The 22,755-nt window shown below is 35.0% G+C and overlaps 2 protein-coding genes across 3 annotated transcripts; one reads left to right on the forward strand and one right to left on the reverse strand.

Moving 5' to 3' along the window:
- Positions 1-1,650: 1,650 nt before the first annotated feature.
- On the reverse strand, positions 1,651-6,084 carry LOC123528593 (uncharacterized). The gene is made up of 4 exons (XM_045308416.2): positions 5,790-6,084; positions 4,124-4,238; positions 3,408-3,532; positions 1,651-2,544 (listed from the first exon to the last, which is right to left on the reverse strand). The coding sequence occupies exons 1-4, from the start codon at positions 5,827-5,829 to the stop codon at positions 2,441-2,443; spliced, it is 384 nt and encodes a 127-aa protein (XP_045164351.2). The 5' UTR covers positions 5,830-6,084; the 3' UTR covers positions 1,651-2,440.
- A 102-nt stretch (positions 6,085-6,186) lies between these two features.
- LOC123528592 (protein shisa-5-like) lies at positions 6,187-20,807 on the forward strand. Of its 2 annotated transcripts, none has more exons than XM_045308414.2 (4): positions 6,187-6,341; positions 14,224-14,335; positions 16,279-16,424; positions 19,870-20,807. In XM_045308414.2, exons 1-4 carry the CDS (start codon positions 6,296-6,298, stop codon positions 20,061-20,063), a joined length of 498 nt encoding a protein of 165 aa, XP_045164349.2. In that variant the 5' UTR covers positions 6,187-6,295; the 3' UTR covers positions 20,064-20,807. The 2 variants fall into 2 exon arrangements, with proteins under 2 accessions (XP_045164349.2, XP_045164350.2); XM_045308415.2 differs by having other exon boundaries at positions 6,188-6,341; positions 19,893-20,807.
- The last annotated feature ends 1,948 nt before the right edge of the window (positions 20,808-22,755 follow it).

The raw sequence follows: 22,755 nt of genomic DNA on the forward strand, positions 1-22,755 counted from the left end.
CTATACGTTGTATATGAAAAATATATGGTACTGAGTAGTTTTTTTCCAGCTTTCTCAAAACTCATCCGTTTAGTACACAACGCAAATGAGAACCTTACACGATATTACAAGCCATAGTAATATCGGGCTACTATGACCTCTTTTTTGTCCTTATCTGGCATTGAAAATACATCTGTGTATTAAGCTTTAGATCTACAATTTGAGGGGCTTTACTGCCAAATCAGTTCACTAGTTATGGTAGAAAGACGTTATAAATTTGGAGTGAAAATTGAAATTTTACATAGCAAAATTTAATATGCATGGCCTGTGAAATATATTTGGCGCTGGTTGAATATTTTATGCAGTCACAAAAATCATCCATATACGACTCAACGCAGTGAGAACCTCACATGATGTTACAAGCCTTAGTAATATCGGGCTTCTATGACTTAAGTGTTTGTCCCTCCCTGGCATTGAAAACATGTATGTTTATTAAGCTTATGACCTATAATTTGAGGGGCTTCACTGCCGAATCGGTAAAGTGTTTGGGGTGGATGACGGTGTAGGACTCAACGCAAGTATGAACCGCACACGATATTACAAGCCTTAGTCATATCGTGCTACAGTGACTCAAGTGTTTGTCCATCTCTATCATTTAAAAGGCTCGTAGATTTTGCCAGACAGGATCACACTCGATGCAAGCACCATGAGGGATTAAGGCCTGGCAAAATCTCCGAATACGACATTACACAGATCAAGGTACTAGTGTATCCTGTTAGATTTATATGATTGAATGAAGGGTTTATATGGTTGAGTTATGGGTTTATAGGCTTGACTGTTAAGTTAATGTGGTTGAATGATGGGTTTATATGGTAGTGTTAGGTTTTTATTGTCGAGTGTTAGTTTTAATTGGTTGAATAATGGGTTTATATGGCTGATTGTTAAGTTTATGTGGTTGAATGATGGGTTTTATAGGGATGAGTGTTAGGTTTAAATGATCGATAAATGAGTTTATATGGGTTTTTTGGTTGAATGATGGGTTTATATGGTTAAGTGTAACGTTTATATGGTTGGGTGATAGGTTTATATGGCTCAGTGATAGGTTTATATGGCTCAGTGTTAGGTTTATATGGCTCAGTGTTAGGTTTATTTGGTTGAGTAATGGATTTATAGGGTTGATTATTAGATTTATACGGTTAAATGATGGGCGTAAATGGTTGAATGTTACGTTTAAATGGTTATTTGGTTCATTGTATTTTATATTGTTGATAGTAGGGGTATATACGGCTGAACTTTGAGAGAATATGGCTTAAAGCTTTAACATAAGGGTCATACGGTCAACTATCCAGGCATAAGCTCAGTTGTCGTGATAGTGAGATTGGACATCGTATTCAAAGCGACTTGCTGGGATGTTCGGACATTAAGTCCGTACAGCGTAATCTGTTGGTTTATTTTTGTGTCTGGAACATAAAATAAAGTGAGTAAGTCATTCTATCGACTTCCACCGCAATCGTTTTGAATGAACCTATAATGTTAATGGATTTTATGACTCATACCTCTCGATCCTGATGTTTTGGTCCAGACACGATTGGACTGGAACATGTGCAGACGTCTAACTTTCAAAAGATTTTTGTCATTTAGTACAGGTACGAAGCCAAAGTCAACTGGTATAAGACAATTTATTATAAAAGATGGCAACAATTGGATAAATTGTCTAAAGTTGATCTTAAATGATCTTAACGTTATAACGTTTATGTAGATTTTATGGTTTGGGGTATAAATACTACTGTTATTTTGAATACCTAGAATCACTAAAACAAAACAAAACTAAAAGCAGCATATTTCTGCATCAACTTTTAGAGCTTTTTTTTACCTGGTAACTTTATCATCGATCTTATTTCTGTCTAACTTAATCGTAACAAAAGAAATATCAAGCGCAGCTGTAAGACTAAATGAATGGAAGAACATTTGTATGCAGATCTTTTAAAACAAATAAGTAAACCTGCTTATATCTAATATATGTACCACAATCTCTTTAGTAAATAAGATTTAGTTCACTTATCTAGAAAAAACAGATCACGTAGGGTCTAAGCTCGTCTGTGTTCAGACCCTGTGTAATATGTTTAATTCTCAGGAGATTTCTCGTGGAGTTATTCAAATTTTGTATAAATATGTCCCTTATCTTCTCAAAACATTGCATAATCAAAGCCAAGAAAGACTGTTCAGAATATATAAGCGTAATGATTGAAAAAAATTGAAAAGATTATCTAGTCGGTAGCCAGACTAGGTCTTAGTGCTCAAGAAATTTCTTCCGTCGCAATTTTTCTCTTTAATCACAATTCTCTGCGGATAAGTTCGTCTCTATATCTTTCTCTTAAGCTTCTTGGTTAACTGATTCCTCTGCAAAACACAGAATTTCGGATCACGTGTTAACGGGAGTTTGACATTGTCACAGTAATATCTACCTCTGGTATAATCTCTCATCTTTAACTAGCTGTTCTGTACTGGTGTTGACGCTTTCTTTTCTGTCACGTGTAGCATTCATTGTACCATAGTTTCGGGTTTCTGAAATACGATGAAGTATTACATGTATGACTACTGTGTTAAGAGATTAGATTCGGCATGTATTTTACAGTGGAATATTAGCCAAAAAGAATTACAATATAGAAAATATTAATAATGATATGTAGAAGCCCGCCCGCTTAGCTCAGTAGAGAGAGCGTTGGACTACGGATTGCGGGGTCTTGAGTTCGTTGAAACATAAAAAAATTCTTCTTTCTTTACCTATTATAAACCAAGTAAATCGACCAACGTCTTCTATGAATAAACGACGTCAACGTCAAATCTCCATTACACTAGTGTATTATCAAATGTTTTGTGATGGCTTTATTACACTCCTACAACGTCAAACATGTGATAAAGGCCTATTTAATAGGTAATAATGAAGAGTTTTCGAGCACGACGGATGGTACCACGAGCTGGCAAGCAAAAAATCAAAACTATCTCCCGTGACGCGTGGGGTTTGACCTGTTTTGGCAAAACAACCATAAATCCAGTCTTATCAACATTTCACGTATGTGCATTTCTTCTTGACACCTTCATTTCAAGGAAAACAAGAGAAAATTTGCATTTACAATATATTAATCGAAATGATTCGCTTCTTAACAGAACAAAAACAGCGGTCTGCTAAGAGGTGCTCAAAATTTGTTACATATACATCCACGGGAGTGCTAAATATTGCTTTCATATACCACGGAGGTACAACGTATTGCTATATTTACATACCAATAAGGAACTCAATATTGCCAGTCACACTGCGGATTTACTAGATATAGGCAAACATACCGCAGCTGACTAGATATTTGGGGTACTTAATATTGCAATACGTACCACAGAGTTAGTTACTAAATATTATAGACTATGCATACCACGGAGATAACCCAGATTAGGTTGTCGTCTGCTCTTTCTGTACCAACAGTGTATGCTGACAATTATGATAACAACTAGGATAAAGCCACCCACAATGCTACCAATAAGAATTGCATCCTGGTGTCTGAAATTAAAGGTAAAGAGGTAAAAGAAACACAATTCAATAAAAAAAAAAAAAAATCAACATTGAATTATATAACAGCTGAATGGCTTCCCCTCATGGATACGCGTTAGTAGATCAGAAGAATCCAGTATTTGTAGTAACGTCTTGTCATTGTTGGTACCTACTAACTTTGATGCATGCATATTTACTGAATTTTAGTTGTTAATCAAAGTTTGTGACAATAACTTTAAAACATAAAGAATATATATTACATCAACCCTTTAGAATGAACTTCGAAATTTCTAAAGATTTTGTGAATTTACCTCGCATGTATACTGATTTTGAAAAAAAAATGCCGGCATTCAAAATATCTGTATCTATTTACTGAAAAGTGTTTTTAGTTCACTATGTACTTCTTACGCTGTAGAGAATTTGTCACATGTGGATGTCGCTAAGTCAACCAAATCATTTTCATGCATGAATTAGTTGTACGTAACAGGTCAACACATCTTGTCATCAAATGTGTTGTTAATATTCCAAATAATGTTTGATTGAACCTCAAAAAGGTGTTGTTTTTTTAATGTACAAATGTATAAGTAAAGTATGTCATACTCATCGCAGCAGTAGGCGTTATGAAGGTTTCCGCAGCAACCAATGTCACAAGAGAAATATTTTACTTTTTCAAACTGGTCGAGGGCGGTACACTTGTATTCACCATGTACATAACCTGTTGTCACAAAATAGAGAGTTATACATTCTGACAAATCAGCTACAGAGTTCAAGAAACTGTCAAGACAACAAATATTGATGTAAGTTTATAGCAGTAATAGTATATTAAAGAGATACGTTATGTGTTGTAGGCCTTATTATCAAAAAGTAGATTTCATTTACTTTATTAGTTACCACTATTAATACATCAACTCGTCTATGCGGTAATAAGCGAATCTTTAAATTTGTTTTGAAAGAAAACAAGTCACTCGCTTCGAGTAAATCTACACATTTTGAAATTTTATTATTGAAAAATTATATGTACGCTTGAATTGGGTGAACATTTCAATATCTTATATTTCTACACGTTCCTTTCTTGACGTTTTGCTTCTGTCATGATAAATGCATAATAAATCAATCAATCGATCGATCGATCGGTCGGTCGGTTAGTCGGTCGGTTGGGCGAGCAGGCGAGCAGGCTGACAGGCAGGCAGTCAGACAGGTAGGCAGGCGGTCATCGGTCAGCCGGTCAGTCAGTCAGTGAGGCAGAAAGGCAGGCAGTCAGTCAGTCTGTCAGCCAGTCAGTCAGGTAGGTAGTCAGTCAGTCAGTCAGTTAAGAGAATATTTGAAATGGTTGAAGGTGCGATTGAAAAAACTGTTTTCCAGGTAACGAGGATCTGCCGCGTTTTTGCGAGAACCGAATATTTTCATCTATACCTTTAACTAGTGATAGGTTCTTTTACGTGTTGTAGGCCTTATTATTAATAAGTAGATTTCATTAACTTTATTAGTTAACACTTTTAATACATCAACTCCTGTACGCGGTAATAAGCGAATCCTTAAATTTATTTGAAAAAACCAAGTTGCTCGCTTCGGGTAAATCTACACATTTTGAATGTTTATGATAGAAAAATGTATGTACGCTTGAATTGGGTTAACATGTCAATATTTGTTATTTCTTCACGTTCCTTTTTTTAACGTTTTGCTACTGTCATAAATATATAATCAATAAATAAGCAATCAATTAATCGATCAATCGATCGATCGATTAGTTGGTCAGTCGGTTTGGCGGGCAGGCGAGCAGGCTGACAGGCATGCAGTCAGGCAGGTAGGCAGGCGGTCATCGGTCAGCCGGTCAGTCAGTCAGTGAGGCAGAAAGGCAGGCAGACAGTTAGTCAGTGAGGCAGTGAGGCAGGCAGGTAGTCAGTCATTGAGGCGGTCAGACAGGCAGGTAGTCAGTCAGTTATGAGAATACTTCACTAGTTGAAGGTGCGGATTGAAATAACTGTTTTCCAGGTAACGAGGATCTGTCGCGTTGTCGCGAGAACCGAATCTTTTCATCTACACCTTTAACTAGTGATAGGTTCTTTCTCTCTTTAGAAAACGAGGAAATATGATCAACTTTAACTGAACAATATTTTGTCATGTCAGCGTATGAATTTACGCATTCATTCATTCATTCATTCATTCATTATATAGCACTATAGTCATCTTACATCCCGTGGTTGTACGCCACACGGGGAATTCTTGTCCGTCATGCACGAAAAAAAAAGACGATTATCATACTTACGAAACAATAAGACAACACAAATTGCACTGTAAATTAACATTCCAAATTATCTTGTGATTATGATTATAGAATTCAAACTGTGTACGTTCAAATATATGTATTCTCTTTGTTTTAATTTTTATTTTCCGTAAACAAGATCTGTTAGAAACAGATTTAGTAACGTTATAATTTTGTTTATGAAAATAAGACTTGGATTTCTTAAAGCATTCTTAAATTTATAAGGGTTGACGTTTGTTTAAATTTGATCTAATATCTGGTAATTCCCTTTTCTAAATGAAGTATAATAATGGGATTTCCTGGAATATTACGAAGTATGCACATGATGAACGTGATCTTATATTTGGAGTTTCCGTTCTATAAATAGTATAGTACAATGGGAGTTTCATTTGAAAGTGAGGTAGGTCTTATGATGTTTCGAACAATTAATGTAAACAATTTCTCATTTCCTCTCCTCATTGTTTCAGTATCCGCTCAAGTGTTTTTATTTATACATTGAGAACTACTACATGATGTCTGCCTCAATAGTTTGGATTTTGCTCCTATACACTCTAAGTATGTATTCATATTTTGTACAATAGGTTCTGATCATTTTTAATACAGTTAATGTAGAAATAATATTTTATCAAATGTTTTGTTTTTCAGATATGTTTTTGGTAAAATCAAGGTGAAATGCATCTAGTATTTTAAAGCAGCATGCCTCCAGATTTGGCTAAAAAAATAATCTTTCTTTCAAATTGAAGTTTGGTTATATTATAGCTGAAGTAGTGAATGATGACTTCAATATATAGATATTTATAATCGAGAGAGTTTACATGGAGTAAAAGCGTGACAAACGCTTTTCGATTTTCATCATAAAAAGTAGTAAAATCAGCAAATTCTCATGTATTTCCGTAACAAAGATTGTCAGTTATTAAGTTTTAAAACCTTCATTTATTTCAAGATAATCTAAAACAATATTTTTGTTGTCGAACGATCTGGGAGCATGCCGCTTTAACTTTTTAAGAATTATTTTTCATTGGTAAATAAATTATAAAGTGGTTATAGAAGGATATGTTTTTTGTTAAAAGTTTGGGTTTCGCTTCATTACGTTTGAAGAGGCCTGTCTGGATTTTATTTTCACCGTTTTCTTTCCATTCGTTTTTTATTAATTGCACTTTATAATAGTGAAATTGTATTATACCATACAACGTCAGTTTTTAATAATCTAGATTCTTATACATCAATGTATCAAATGTTTAATTGGAAGCATTCTATTTTCTTTCAGCCGGTGCAGTTTCTACAACAAAATAGGGTTATTCAAACAGTATTTTGATCTGCAACCTTGTATTCGACTAGAGTTGATTTTGTCAAACTTAGATCTCACAAGGCGCATGCGGCGAGTGTGACCCGGTCTGGCAAAATCCACGAGAGCCGAATGTTTCATTGTAGATCAAGGTAGATATACTGCTTTAGGGCGCCTTTTATTATTATTATACATAATAGCCCGGCTAATAAATCCTTAAATATGGCCGACCCTTGCACATTTTAGTAGAGACTTAAGATAATATATTTCTTATAGAAAAATACCAGAAGATAAATTCTGGATATGGAACAATTGAATCAGTCAACCATGAAAGCCTTTGCAAACTGTTTTATGACGTCATCTTTAGGAGAATTGAATTCGTAAAATTAATTTGATCATGTTCAGCAACGTTTAAAATTTTATCACCCTTTTCGAAATTTCTAATAATCTGGTGACAAAACGAATGGGCTATCTGGAGCTTCTCAAAGTTACATTATTTTAAGAAATATCAAAGAAAGGTTACTTTTGGAATAATTTGTATGGACAGGGATAAATTATCTAAAACGACGTCACACTTCTTAAACTTTACATCCTGTTTTCAAACAAAGACAATTATTTTATAAAACAGTTTTATAAAAAAAGAGGAAACATATATTCATAATTAGATTATATCGCTTCAGAATTCTTCCGACTATAAATGTCATTTCAGGTCATTTTAAACTTATCCACACATATGCCTCATATTTTGCTCATTCTAAATATATATTTCTTTCTTGTGGATACCAACTAAACGCCGTATTTATGTAATAATCAATTCATTTGTAGATATTCATTTGAATTAAATACTTTTCTATACTTTTTATGCGATATATTACCTAATATAACATAATGGAGAACAATGTAAAGGTTAATGTCATGACTATTTCGCAACAGAGCTAGGCAAAGGGATGGCGTATAAAATACTAAGAAAAGCAGACCCTCACTGGCACCAGACCAGAAAGAAAATGCCTCTGTACATGTTATACCCTACCCCTAGGTATTCTATAAGAACCATGGTCATGAAGGGGGAAATATACTAACCCGTTTCAATCGTACATTTCTCAACTTAACGCACAGTTCGGTGAAAGGGTACCTAGTATAATGAACAAGCGATAATTTATCTTCCATCATGCACCAGTCTCATTGTCTCAATATTCCATATTGCTGAGATTATCATCATATTTCATGCTTTCGTCAACGTTACAGAAAAAACTTACGTGACCTTCCCTAAAGAACATCCGGTCTAGAGGTCATGGCAGTGTGCACATGTTTGGCGAAATGCAAACAAAAACAGAATTTTAGAAAATCACAATTATACACTTAAACCTTGAAATGATGAATGAAATTCATCTTGTATATGATCTTTAATTTGAAATCATACATTGGTCTGCATCTGTTCTGTGTATTTTATTCATTTAGCACATTTATGCTGCATTTTAACATTTTAGCGAACACGTGTAGTAAAATGACGATTGACACAACAGCCAGTCAGAATGGTTTTGTAATGTAGAACGGAACTTCACCAGGGAAGTTCAAGCAAGTTTTTTTGTGTAACGTTGAAATAACTATAAACTACGCGTTGTTTTTCCAAGATAAGATATATTGAAGAAATGTGACCGGTACACAAAGGAAGATAAATTACCACTTGTTTGATATCCATAGTACACATTTGCGTGTTTTAGGTATGAAATGCGCGATTGAAACGGGTTAGTATATTTCCCGTTCATGACCATGGTTCTTATAGAATACCTAGGGGTAAGGTATAACATGTACAGAGGTATTTTCTTTCTGTTCTGGTGCCAGTGCCCTTTCTAATTGCTAAAAAGCAAGAAACGTATGTAAAACTGAAAGAAATATTCCCTTAAAGAATATTTGTAGGGATAGGTCAGAGATTTTATTAGTACAGCGATGTTATATACAACTATAAATTGTATGACAACTTGCACTTACCAAATCTTCTAGCGTCATACTTAGACTTTTTCAAATACCTTTCAAATTACTACATGCACCTATTTTTACTCATTTAGAAAAGTATATTGTTAGTAAAATGTCAAAATTACAACTAATTAAAACATGCAATATCAAATACTTTTATTAACATCAATGCTTCAACCCATTTAGAAGCAGCTCAATAAAAAACTTAATCTATCTATTTGGTCTAAAATTAGGTATCTAGCTCATATTTTATTGTTTATTGTAGTCATTTAAACATTTGTTCAGGACTCCACTTTTAAAAGTGGCATGTGAGATAATGTTTTGACACGAACTAATGCAAGTTGATCCCGATAAGGTAAAATATCCAGAAAGAAGGTGTGTTGTGTGTGTGTGTGTGTGTGTGTGTGGCGGGGGGGGGGGGGGGGAGGGGGGGGTACTCATCCGAATATAGTTTTTAACTGATGAATAAAACTGAACATTTGCACATGTTTGAAACGATTTCCTTACTAAATTACATTTTTGGGGTGTTTTACCTGTCAGAGGTACATTATTGTATTATATAAATTAATGAGAAAAAAATGTATGATTGCTTAATGTTTTTTCTTACAGTGTGGCGACTTTGATCTGACATATTTATTTATATCAAACTGCATTTCACCAGTGAGATGATATACTGTGCTAGTCTGTCGTATGACTGTAGACAAAATATTATAAATGTACTCCTCTTTTTTACATATGTTTCTAAGTCAACACAGTACATTACAATTTGGACAGGCTACCTCATTAGTATCTGTTAATATTGCTTCTGCATTATTAACGATAAACCTTTGTACCATTACTATGACTTAACGGAAAGGTGGAACAATTGCGGTATGGTAAATTTGTATGTTACCGGATATGACCAATTGGAAAACTGCATTGTGACACCACATTAAAACTCCCAAAATATGTAAAATTAGACTGAATATTTCAAGTAGTAGTTATAAGATACACATCACCATCGTGGTTTACAAATTTATATTTTGGTATGAAATACATGATTTTTATTTATAGAACGTGTGAAGACTCCAGCGTTCTGTTTTTGTTTTTGTTTTGGGTTTAACGCCGTTTTTCAACAGTATTTCAGTTATGTAACGGCGGGCAGTTAACCTAACCAGTGTTCCTGGATTCTGTACCAGTACAAACCTGTTCTCCGTAAGTAACTGCCAACTTCCCTACAAGAATCAGACTAATGATATCAGACACAATGTCGTTTATCAAATAGTCACGGAGAACATACGCCCCGCCCGAGGATCGGATCGAACTCGCGACCCCGAGATCCGTAGACCAACGCTCTTACCTATTGAGCTAAGCGGGCGGGCTCCAACGTTCTGTAAGCTAAATACGTCCATATGTCTCATACCCAGATGTGAGCCACTCAATCACAAATGAAAGGGAATGTAAGATGAACTTAAGCATTTCTACACAACTTAGTACTCTAAAACGATTGCATTTGATGAAATGAAAGGAAATAAATAGTTCTACCGAAGTTAATGGCTTTCCAAAACGGGGCTACAAATATCAGAACGTTTGGATGTACGATTGCTTACAGACGTCGCGTCGTCATTCGTTTGGGATTACACTAGACATTAGTCATAAGACACTTTCATGATGATGCATGCTAGTATAAATATATGCCGTAAGTTGAAAAGTTTATCTATAAAAACAGTCAAAGTAATGCAAAACTGAATCAGTGTAAACAATGTTAAAGAAAGTCAAATAAAAAAAATGTGCTTATATGATATAAGTTTCCATTTTGGTATGTACTACATTGATGCTTTCGAAATACGCACCTCTTAACATTTAAAACACGAATATATTTAGCTGATTTTCATTTTATACTATGACCATAGACCTTTAGGATGATAGGTCAATAACAACTATGTAAGACTTTTTCATGCTTTGTGTGATTAGATTATGTTCTGATGTCAATTTTCTTTCAATCTAAAATATTCATTTGTCAGATATAAATACAGTTTGATTAACGTAAGAAATAAATCGCGACTTAGTACTGTTCATTCGAGTATATCTTTAATTACGTTAGTTTGCAAAAAATATACAGAATGATACACACATCATGTCGTTACAAAGAGTAAAACAGCTTTGTTAGATTTATAGAAACATTTCACTTAAAATATCACACCCATGTCTTTATATAAATCACGCTGTTAAAAATATCGCATTTTAATTAGATATATTAAAATATTTTGGTTCAATTCCTGCGCATCTGAGCTCTGAACTGTGATAAATCAGGTGAAAAACCACTCGACGGCCTTCTTTATTTTTATTCTTACATGGTCATTGAAATTTCATGATAAAATTTTGCTGGGCTTCATTTATCCAAGTAGTAATAAACCGGACGTCATGCCACCATTTGACGTCATAATGGACTTCATAATGTTGTCTTACCAGTCCGCGCGTCAACCGTTGTTTATCGCAGATTTTAACACAACCGAATTCATTTTCCTAGCTGATTATTGTGTATTTGTATATATCAATACATTTTCCTGACGTCACAGTTATTACGTCAGTCGCACAGGAAAAGAAATCAACGCAAAACAGAAAATAGGCAAATACTAGCATTTGATGATGTCGTCAAGGATGTACTTTAAAGTCCTTCGTAAAGTGTTAGAATCGAAATAATATATCAAATTTAGTGATTTGCTCTCCGATGAGTATTAATTTTCACTCGAGCTACACCCACGTGATATTAATTCTTATTTCTTAAATATACAGAGACTGACTGCTTTCTTCTTTGTATAACTTGCAACCAAATCTAGCTATGTTAGAATGTGTAATTTATTTAATGGTAAATCGCCATGAATGATTCCACTCAATTATTCTTTTTGAGACGACGAACCTTTTAATCTAAATACATAAGTGCCTGGATACTTGTAACTAACCAATATTATAACACATTAATCTCGGTAATGCGATAAATATGTACACTCTATTTCCATTTACCGATTACCTCCCTTTTAATTGCGTTAACTGATATTTTTTCAGGAAAATGATATATCGCGGATAATGCCACAAAACTGTAATTAGTGTTGTTTTAAGGGTTTTTGTATTGAAAAATGAGTATTATACTATAAACATTTTACGGTAATTTTGATAAAAAAGAAGGACCGGTAGTTGTTTATAAACCACAATGTATATTTTTGTCTTTTTCTGAAATATATTATTTATTTACATTATTTCAATTTTGCATTCCTATAAAGATAAATTATATAACAATTTTGTCAGGATTCATTAAAAAATATAACTACTAAGAGCATTTTTATCAAAATAACGGAAGTCGTTGCGCATGAATAAACTTTTTAATACTATGAATAGAAAGATATTAACACAAAACACTTAAATCCCAAAAATCTTAAAGTTTTATTAAAAACTGAGCGAAATATGACGATTTAAAAAGAAACTTGCCGAAAATATCCTTTATATGAGTTGTGTGCCCCCGACAAGAGAAGGTGTGAAAAGTCAGTGTCCATATCCAAACTATTTGACATAACCTTCAATCACTTTATGTTCATGGCTTGTCTCTACTAAAAAGTGCAAGACCGAATGACTTATAAAAAGTGCGTGAGTTGGGTTTTACGGCGAATCGACACAAAATGGTCATATATAGCCGAGGTTATACATAAGATATACATAAGATATATCAACCCAAATTGACTATAATTTGTGAAAATTAGGCAGAAACTATTTTGAATCGGGGAACTTTTTGACGAAAGAAACGTCGAAACGCCATCAATACGTTAAATCTTACGTCATAGTTTACGTCCCATGTAAAGCAAGTAGTCCAACCATTTTCCATTTCCGATGGGAGTTGAATACAGGGTTTTGTGTTCATTAGTCAATTACAGATTGTTTTTTCAGACAGAAAATTCGTAGGTTTATAATAAACAATATTTCCTTCTGTGGCGAATTTTTTATTTTCTTTTAGCCGGTGTAGTATCTTTGACGGGATGTATCTGTATAGCGTTTTATATTCTATAAATCAGCGCATTTTCTGTAGCGGAAAGTATTGTTTTCTTTCAGCCACTGTACTGTGGTTCATGTGACTAAAAGTATAATTGTAGCATTTTTTTCTTCTTTCAGTCGGTGTGCCTGTGGCGGAAAGCATCAATAATGCGCTGTATTTTCTGCTGCGGAAAGTAGCGTTGTACATATCGTTCTTTTTTTCTTTCAGTCGGTGTAGTGCCTGTGGTGGAAAGCATCGATAATGCGTTCTATTTTCTTTCATGCGCTGTATTTTCTGCTGCGGAAAGTAGCGTTGTACATATCGTTCTTTTTTTCTTTCAGTCGGTGTAGTGCCTGTGGTGGAAAGCATCGATAATGCGTTCTATTTTCTTTCATGCGCTGTATTTTCTGCTGCGGAAAGTAGCGTTGTACATATCGTTCTTTTTTTCTTTCAGTCGGTGTAGTGCCTGTGGTGGAAAGCATCGATAATGCGTTCTATTTTCTTTCATGCGCTGTATTTTCTGCTGCGGAAAGTAGCGTTGTACATATCGTTCTTTTTTTCTTTCAGTCGGTGTAGTGCCTGTGGTGGAAAGCATCGATAATGCGTTCTATTTTCTTTCAGTCGGTGTATATTCTGTTGCAGAAAGTATCATTGTTGCGTTCCTTTTTTTCTCTTTTAGTAGGTGTAGAGTCTGTGGCGGAAAGTATCATTAATGCGTTCTATTTTCTTTCAGTCGGCTAGTGCATTTTATGTGGCGTTAATTATCAGTATACTGTTGTTTTTTCTTTTAGTCGGTGTAGTTTCTGTGGCGGCGAGTATCAGTATAGCGCGTTTTGATTTCGTTCAACCGGTGTAGTTAACGTGGCGGAAAGTATTGTTTTACCGTTTTATTTTCTTTCAGTCAGTGTAGTTTATGTGATGGAAAGTATCTATGTAGCGTTCTGTTTTCTTTCTGTCGGTGTACTTTCTTTGGCGGAAAGTATCAATATAGCGTTCTAATTTCTTTCTGTTGGTGTACTTCTTTGGCGGAAAGTATCAATATAGCGTTCTATTTTCTTTCTGTTGGTGTACTTTCTGTGGCGGAAAGTATCAAATTCAATATAGCGTTCTATTTTCTTTCAGTCAGTATAGTTAATGTGATGGAAAGTATCACTGCAGCGTTCTTTTTCTTTCAGTCGGTGTTTTTTCTGTGGCGGAAAGTAAAACGTGTTGGTATGACCATAATGAACACATCTATTGCCACGACAGTGATTGTTGCGGAACATACAGTAACCCATACTGTTGCACGTAAAGTCTTTTTATTTTGTCAGCACGGAGAATGCATGCTTGTATTATCTATAACGGAATATATCGTATTCAAGCAACAAACATTCTGCGTGGTTTTTATATCACTTTTTATATCTGCGTGATGTTGAGTTGTGCCTGATATAAAAGGACGATATGTAAGGATATGAGTTATATGTCCCAGTGAAGTGCCTACGCCTTTAGCATCTTGAGCAATGAAATAGGTCCATCGCTAAGATGACTATGTCTCAGACTAGCTAACAAACTACGTAGAATGTTCTTTGTTAAAACGTAGAGCTGGTGAGACCATATATCTAATATATATAAATTTTTTCTCTGGCTACTTCCCCTAAATGATTCGTGTACCAATGATTCGTAAATGATTTCAGTTATGAGCTAGATGATTTCATTCGCTGGTCATCATCCGTCTACCAATTTATACCATAGCAGAAGTTTACTTTGATTGGTGCATTTTATAGAACTTGTTTCTGATTGGTCCAAAATCGTACATGATATTTTACAACGATTATTTGCTCTAACAAATAGATGGTTCCTTTTAACTATTGTATACACATAGTGTGCGATTCTGGAATCCATCTATTACCGTTATTAACCCAAATTAGCAATAAATGACCTAAATTCTATTATTTACAACAATTCAACTATGGTTTTGGCAATAATAGAATGCAAATTGAGTCATGCACTATCTGTGCTCATGTGTCCAGATTGCAATACAAAATAATACTAATCATTCTGATACGATCCCTTGTACATTTTCAGAATGTCATTCTCTTTAATGTCATGCATCATCAGCGTAATACCAAAAATGTCAATTGACGCGTGTAGCTTCTTTTGTGTCTCTGCCTCATAAATACCCTCTCAAATCAGTGTTAGTATATACTTGCGATGAATATTTCTCAGTAAACCTATTTAGTATGGAACTTTTACAGCTTTACTATAATATTTCCAGATGAACAGAAGTTATTTAGTCAGTTCTGTGATTGCCTTAGACATACAAAGTCTGTTGAGATCAAATCTGTAATAATATTAATTTCTTCATACTGACACTGATATTTTCTCAGAAAACCATATTCTCTCTAGGCTCACAGAGACAGAGGTAAGAGATAATGTAATTTTTTTCAGAAAGTGCTATTAGAGAGGACTGATTTTATGGCCAAGTGCTTTACATTTAATGACTCTAACGACTGATGCCAGTCTATGATTGCCTCTCTGTTATTTAGTACAAAGAACATGGAGAACAGATGTGGGTTCTGTGATTTCCGCTCCGACATTTATTATTATTCTTGCATAAAACCAGTTTTAACACTGGATCCGGCCATGTATTTAAGGGAGCAAAATCATGTATTTACAGGGCAATTCACGTGCTGTTAAAACATAATTTTTATTTTTGAAATCTTGTGCCAGTGAATACAAATTTACATTTATGTTTGCGTAGTTTATCACTGACGTTACCATTTTTCAAAAACACTACTTTCGTTTAAGAGAACATTCGTGCACAATGCATTTCGTGATATGATGTTGTGTGTTTGACGAGGAAGTGTTTCCATGAAGTGCATTGTGCACGAATGTTCTCTAAAACGGAAGGTTTTCATGAACAATTCAAACGTCAGTGATAAACTTGAGACACATGCAGGTACGCCAGATCACACGTCATTTATAGATTTGTCCGTTATCAATGTAATAATCGCAACTTTACTCACCGATCGAGGTGAATCACACCGGGAAGTGTTACGCGCGCCTGAAGATGAGTACATTATCGCTCACCGCGCTAAAAGTAAATGATGTTACATGTATTTCCAAACGAACGGAAACAACTGTTGACTCTGTGATTGCCTCACTAGTATTCATTATTGCAAATTTGATGGTTAAAGTGCTACTGCTGCATATGGTAGTTGTCGTATGAATATATATTATCTTATTTACAGAAGAACGGGGACGATTATCGGTTCTGTGATCGGCTGTCTGGCTTTTATTATTATAGTAGCGTCCATAATCACATGCTGTTGCTGCGCGTGCTGTCCGGTCTATCAGTACAGGACACAGGGTACAGCTATATCAACTGCTTATTCAGGTTAGTATATCAATGAGCCGACTCGTAAGAACGTGTGTCTTTCGTATTCTAATTCCCTTATTATGCCCCCGCAAAGTAGAGGAGGCATGTTGTTTTCTCATGTCAGCTGGTCCGTCGCTCGGTACGTTAGTCTGCCAGTAGGCCATTTGATTTCCGAGATATATGTACAGAAAACTGTTACTCAAACACCTCGACACTTCAAAGAATGATGGCCTTTGGTCAGTAAATGATACTTATTGTTTTAGTTGTCATTAGGACAAAGTTCAAGGTAACTAATCTCGAGATTGAAATCGATTTCCGATAAATATCTTGAGAATGCTTAGGGTTACACATACTAAACGTGCAATTCTTAGGATGACTGGCTGTAGTCAGTATATGACTTCTATTGTTTTGGGGTCAGAAGTCAAGATCAAAGTGATTTGTAGACTGAAAAGGTTTTCTGTTAGAGAACGTTTGCATATATGACCGTCAAACATAGATGACTGTCTATGGTTTTTAGGTGACCCATTTATTCTTGGGATCAGTACGAAAAAGGCCAGTGTCACAGTGGCCGCCAGACTGACAAAGATTGTTTGAGATCTCTTAGGCTTTAGTCTCCAATAGCACTTGCTTGTTTTGGGAGGTTTAATACCCTTTTAACAGTATTTCAGTTATGTAACGGCGGACATTCAATCTAACCAGTGTTCCTGGATTCAATACCAATGCTAATATGTTTCTCCGCAAGTAACTGCCAACTTCTCCACTTGAACCAGAGGGGGAGGATGAAATTTTAAATGACTTCAAACATATTGCACTTTTATCAAATTTTCATAGGGAGCTCGATCCCCAGACCCGTAAAAATTTGTTTTTAAAACTGTATTTAATTTCTTTTTCTTAAGTACGATTCAAGGAAGACAAAACGAGTTAGTTAATCTAGTTCTAACTTGTTAACTAACTTATATATGTCACTATTGGCACGTAATTATGTTTAATACACCGCGCCTTTATATGCTGTTATGTTTTTGAAGCTTTCCTGTGATATTTTTAAAGCTGTAGTTTTATAAATTTTATAACAATCTTACACTTACCTTTAATAAAAGCATTCCCCGGTCATACTTTCAGTATCGAATGATTTAAAGATACTAGATACTACCGATTTTATACGAAAATAAGAACAAAGCAATAAATTAGAAACCAGAGAAAAACAAAAGTACACAAAGTATGTAATGCATACAAATGAATGATGGTCGGATGCAAGGTTCGAACCGTCAAAACTATCACTACAAAATGAATATATATACAACCACTCAGCCTACTGCGCCACCAAACCAGCTTTTGATTTTACTTTGTATATCTTTCATCTTAATCAAGAGTGCTACTGACTGTTTATTTACATATTGCTAAAAATAAAAACGCCATAATACTGTGCGATACCTATACTTTGAATGTATTGACATCACCGCCAATATCCGTCACGCATGCGCACAGCCAGAATAGATTTTGAAGTGAAAACTTGAAATCTTCGTCTCTCTTGTAAATTTATTACATTTGCTGTCTGCGTGTGTCTTTCAGACACCAGAAGAGAACACACGTTTCCCAACTCATATTTTACGAAGGGTGACAAATTGGTTGCCAGTGTTGGGGGTTATAACTCTCAGCATGTCCAGGAAGTGATAGTTTGGGTGCAGGAATATGCTGCCGGTATCTCTTGCTGATTTCCGTCTCTTCATCGTTCAAGCTCATATAGAAATTTGGTTCATCCTCCTCTTCTTCTTCCTTGTCTTTCTCTTTGTCTTTGATGGCTTCGTCTACCCCATCTACAGGGCATGAATGAACCATCTGACCAATTTTAATCTCTCCCATTTTGAAGGTATAAAACTTCTCTTGTGTTCAGGCTTGTTTGACAATGGCTGGATCATCACCTCACTTGAGAACCAGTCAACCCATGCCTGATACTGCTCGTCTGTAGATTGTATCGGATGCCGTTTGTTCTGCAAGTTCTGTACCAGCTCTAAATCATCTTTGCTCAGCACCATTTTCTGCCCGATAATTTGTTATGTACAGTTCGCCAGTAATTTGGATCATCCACTTTATCCAAGAAGTCATCAAGTTGAACCCCTTGTTCTGGCTTTATAAGTTTATGACCTTCAACATCATACCCTATATGCTTGTAATTATTGTACCATTCCATAGGTATGTTACCAACTGTGTTCCTGATATACTCCTCGTCAGATGAATCCATCCGTTTCTTTGACACTGTCTTCTTCCTGTTTCACAACAGTGCTAACCTCTGGCTCAATTTTTACTTCTGCTTTAACTGGGTCTGACAAAGTTTGTGATTTCTTTTTATTTTTTGTTTATTATTTTTCTTGTTTAGAATGTCTTCAATTTGTTTTTTTGACTTTCCTTTTAAGCCATGAATTTTAGTAAACACACATACGAAAATTGTATCAAGCTTTCTAGATATTTTCATAGGTCAAAAAATTACACAGGGATTTTCTTATGAAAGTGACGGTTTTGCTTGAGTAAAGATATATTAGACACTCAAGAAGCTCTTACTACGACACTTTGAGACCTGTAGAATGATGTATATCAATCAATAAGACAATTCTGTTGTACTGGTTGACTATGTAGCACACTGTTGCTTTTGTAGATATATTTTACCGGAAGTTTGATTCCGGATGTTGCAAATGCTTCTCATTGACTTTTGCCGGATTACTTTCTGCTTTGCGCGCCTCGTAGGATAAATGCCTTGCAAAATCCACTTGAATCGAAAACAAGATCAAGTAACTGTTATATTAACCCACAATCTCAACTGCGTGCTCCTTATGCAAGCGGTAAAGCAGAATTGTCTTATTCATTTCTTCGAAGTGTGCTACGTGTTTAGAGGGCACAAAAGAGTTTCGAATAAATTGTTTCAAAGTGTGCTACTATTTAGACGATACTCTAGAGTTGTCTTTTTTACAGCTTCGAAGTGTGCTTCCTATTTAGGCGGTATGGCACAAATATCTTATTCACTGCTTCTAATTGTGCTACCTATTTAGGCTGTTCAGCACAAATGTCTTATTTATTACTTCGAAGTGTGCTACATATTTAGGCAGTACAGCAGAGTTGTTTAATTATTTTCTTATAGGTGTGCTACCTTATCAGGTAGTACAGCAGTGCTGTCTTGTCCATTTCTTATAGGTGTGCTACCTTATTAGGTAGTACAGTAGTGCTGTCTTGTCCATATCTTAAAAGTGTGCTACCTATTTAGGAAGCACAACCGAGTTGTCGTATTCATTGCCACTAAGCATTATCAAATCAGCTAAAGGAAATTCCTTTCATTTTGAGACCTGTTTCCAGACTGAGTTTTATACACTTTTAGTTTGGTACATTGCTCCCAGAACTGCTTTATACTTTGAATTTGAAGTGAATGCCTTTTTCTGCTCCAAGTACTAATATAATGTCATGAAATTTTTTCTAGTGCATCGAAAACTGATTTTTCAGAGCAAAGCTACCAGACGATCCCTGACACATCCCCATACCCATCAAATTCTGGACCTGACACAGTCAAACCAGCAGGGGAATACTCGGCTCCACCGCCGTATCAAGTCTGACGTATTTGCAGCCGACAAACATTTGTATCTACCAGATAATTATACAGTAACCAAAGAATAATGTTACATTTTATGATGAAAGTGACTGAAAATATTCTCTAGATAAGGCTTTTTCCCTCAAAATTTAGTTCAAGATTTTTGTTTGTCTTTTAAGTTACTAAAATGCTTGAGATTAAGATTTGGTATTTTCAAGCCGAAGTATATAATTGAGCCACACCATGAGAAAACCAACATAGTGGGTTTGCGACCAGCACGGATCCAGACCAGCCTGCGCATCCGCGCAGTCTGGGCAGGATTCATGCTGTTCGCTTTTAAAGCCTATTGGAATTGGGGAAACTGTTAGCGAACAGCATGGATCCTGAGCAGACTGCGTGGATGCGCAGGCTGGTCTGGATCCATGCTGGTCGCAAACCCACTATGTTGGTTTTCTCATGGCACGGCTCAATTAAGTATGATCGGTACCATTTTTTTGAATAGTGTGATAATGTTTGAGAGGTACTGTCATGAATGACTAGTGACATGTACCATTCTGTGTGACAAATACCACTTTATTACATGTTTTTCAGTGAATTATCGAAATATTAAAGTGAAATAGATTTGTTATTTTCACTGATAAGAAACTATAAAATGAATAAATATAGTCAAAAATATGAAATAAAAAATGTGTTTGTTTTATATGTAAGATCGAAATATCTTTCACCCATGAACACCATATTTTACATTTTCACTCGAGAAAATATTCGTCTGGTGTTCACACGTGAAAGATAATTCCATCTTATATACTGAAACAAACAAATATCCTCTATTTGTTTTGATTTCTGTTTGATCAAACATTTTTTCCCGTAAATTTGGTCTTTATTTTGCAAACTTTATCATTCTTAAAGCTTACGGGGAGGGATGGGGCGGATATATCAAAATGTTAATTGTATAGCCAAAAACATATTTTCCCTGTCCACGAAATATGTTTTAGATGTTATATACAGAATTTACAAGAAAATGTTGCTTATGCTATCTAACCTTTCTTTGAAGTTTTATAGATACCATCCATCAGCAACTAAAGTCAAAATTGAAACTTTAAAACTTTATGATATCCAGAAAGACTGAAATATTTATAGTCTAAAAATCGTTTTTGACGACAAATACAAATCTGCACAAGATATTTTGAAAATTTAAATCACCTATGGAGCTCTTTATAATTAGAATAATGCATGCTATAAATATAGTATATTATATTTGAAGAACCTTCTTAGAGAAATGTGAATCAAACAATAGCATCCATATATATATATACAAAACCTACATCTAAATACATGTATAACTAAAAAGACCATATATATATCGTTAGACAACAATGTTTGACTGGTATGACCGTGTATAATATTTATTGAAATGAATAATGTCACGTTTTGTTAGCTATACAATGAGCGGATATATTTTATCATTGGAATGATTGCAAGGAATATGAAGAGTTCACAAACTGATCCGCACTTAATATTTGTATCTTGATGTAACGTAATTACTTCGTTCTATAAAAGACGTTAGGTCCTTTGATAACGATAGCGTTTGGTAGCTGATTGGTCAGGCACAACTCAGATGTGATAATATTTTCATTGAAGTCATTGAAAATAACAAAATGTATTATTATAAAAGAATCAAGTCTTAATAAGGTTTTAAGTGAAGAGTATTAAATTGTTTGTTTCATAATAAAATACTCTCCCACAAACCGTCATACAAGTTGCTGAAACCTTCTCATATGGAAGGCTTTCAAACCATTTTACTTTACAAAATTGCCCCCTTGGGTGTAGCAAATACTTAACCGGTCATACTCTATTTAAGGGTATGCCGCAGATTTAGCTGTTGTGGCACTTTAAGCACCCTGTATATAGTATATAGCGTAATAGAGTATTGCTCTAGAATAGAAAGTCTTACACACTAGAGCTACCTGACACTTGCAATACTTTGGGCGTTCTGCAGATGCGCCAAAACTGCAGTCTAACCCTTCCATTGGAGCAAACTTGTTATGTAAGTCATATAAATAAAAAGTTTAATTCTTCACTTACAAGCAGAGAACACAACCCTCAATACTTGTGTATACTAAAGCAGTCAGTACACGCATATCACAAATAATCCTCTCTAAATATAGCACTGTATTCAATATAAAGTAACTGAAGTGACAAGGGATAGCTCAACACTTCAAAAGCTGCCAGGACAAAGGTTCATTAAAGGACGCGGTTCATCTAACTGCAGTGCATTCATAGATAGAAACACAATGAATATGTACACATAAAAGCATAAACAATGTAGAGTACGGAGCAAGAATCAAATATACGATTTAACACAGCTGGACACCGCTTTGGTACAGTTGGTAGCAAAATATTTAGGAGTTGAAACTGGTTAACTGTGAATAAAAACTCACTATCAAAGATATCTATCCGGCATTTAAAAATGTCCCAATAATTATTTTAAATGCTTTTCTCGAGGATATACTGATTGGCATTGGGCCAATTTGTTTCACTCAACCCGGGAAATGCCGTCACGTGAGCGGCAAGAAAAAACTCTCGCCGGTTTATTAATAAACGAACGCTTCGGCGTAGGCCGGCCACGTGAGCTGCAAATTTAATTTTTTGTCCTATTTATCATGATTTTCCATTGTGGCCAGTTCCCAGTAAGTTAGCAAAATACCTTTTGAAGTATGTTTCTACCTTTACTTGGTATTTAACCAAATATCCAAATGTTTACCTGATTTTTATATC

Source organism: Mercenaria mercenaria, chromosome 13 (assembly GCF_021730395.1).
Source record: "Mercenaria mercenaria strain notata chromosome 13, MADL_Memer_1, whole genome shotgun sequence".
In the NCBI taxonomy this organism is placed as follows: Eukaryota; Metazoa; Mollusca; class Bivalvia; order Venerida; family Veneridae; genus Mercenaria; species Mercenaria mercenaria.

What these genes read in the sequence shown, in the direction of transcription:
- LOC123528593 (XM_045308416.2), bottom strand. Translation starts at nt 5,829, where the DNA reads ATGTTAATTTACAGTGCAATTTGTGTTGTCTTATTGTTTC. An exon ending in TTGTGTTGTCTTATTGTTTC is followed by an intron (nt 4,239 to 5,789) that starts GTAAGTATGATA and finishes TTGTGACAACAG; the next exon opens with GTTATGTACATGGTGAATAC. An exon ending in TAATCTGGGTTATCTCCGTG is followed by an intron (nt 2,545 to 3,407) that starts GTATGCATAGTC and finishes ATCGTATTTCAG; the next exon opens with AAACCCGAAACTATGGTACA.
- LOC123528592 (XM_045308414.2), top strand. Translation starts at nt 6,296, where the DNA reads ATGATGTCTGCCTCAATAGTTTGGATTTTGCTCCTATACACTCTAA. An exon ending in AGTAACCCATACTGTTGCAC is followed by an intron (nt 14,336 to 16,278) that starts GTAAAGTCTTTT and finishes TCTTATTTACAG; the next exon opens with AAGAACGGGGACGATTATCG. An exon ending in TATATCAACTGCTTATTCAG is followed by an intron (nt 16,425 to 19,869) that starts GTTAGTATATCA and finishes AATTTTTTCTAG; the next exon opens with TGCATCGAAAACTGATTTTT.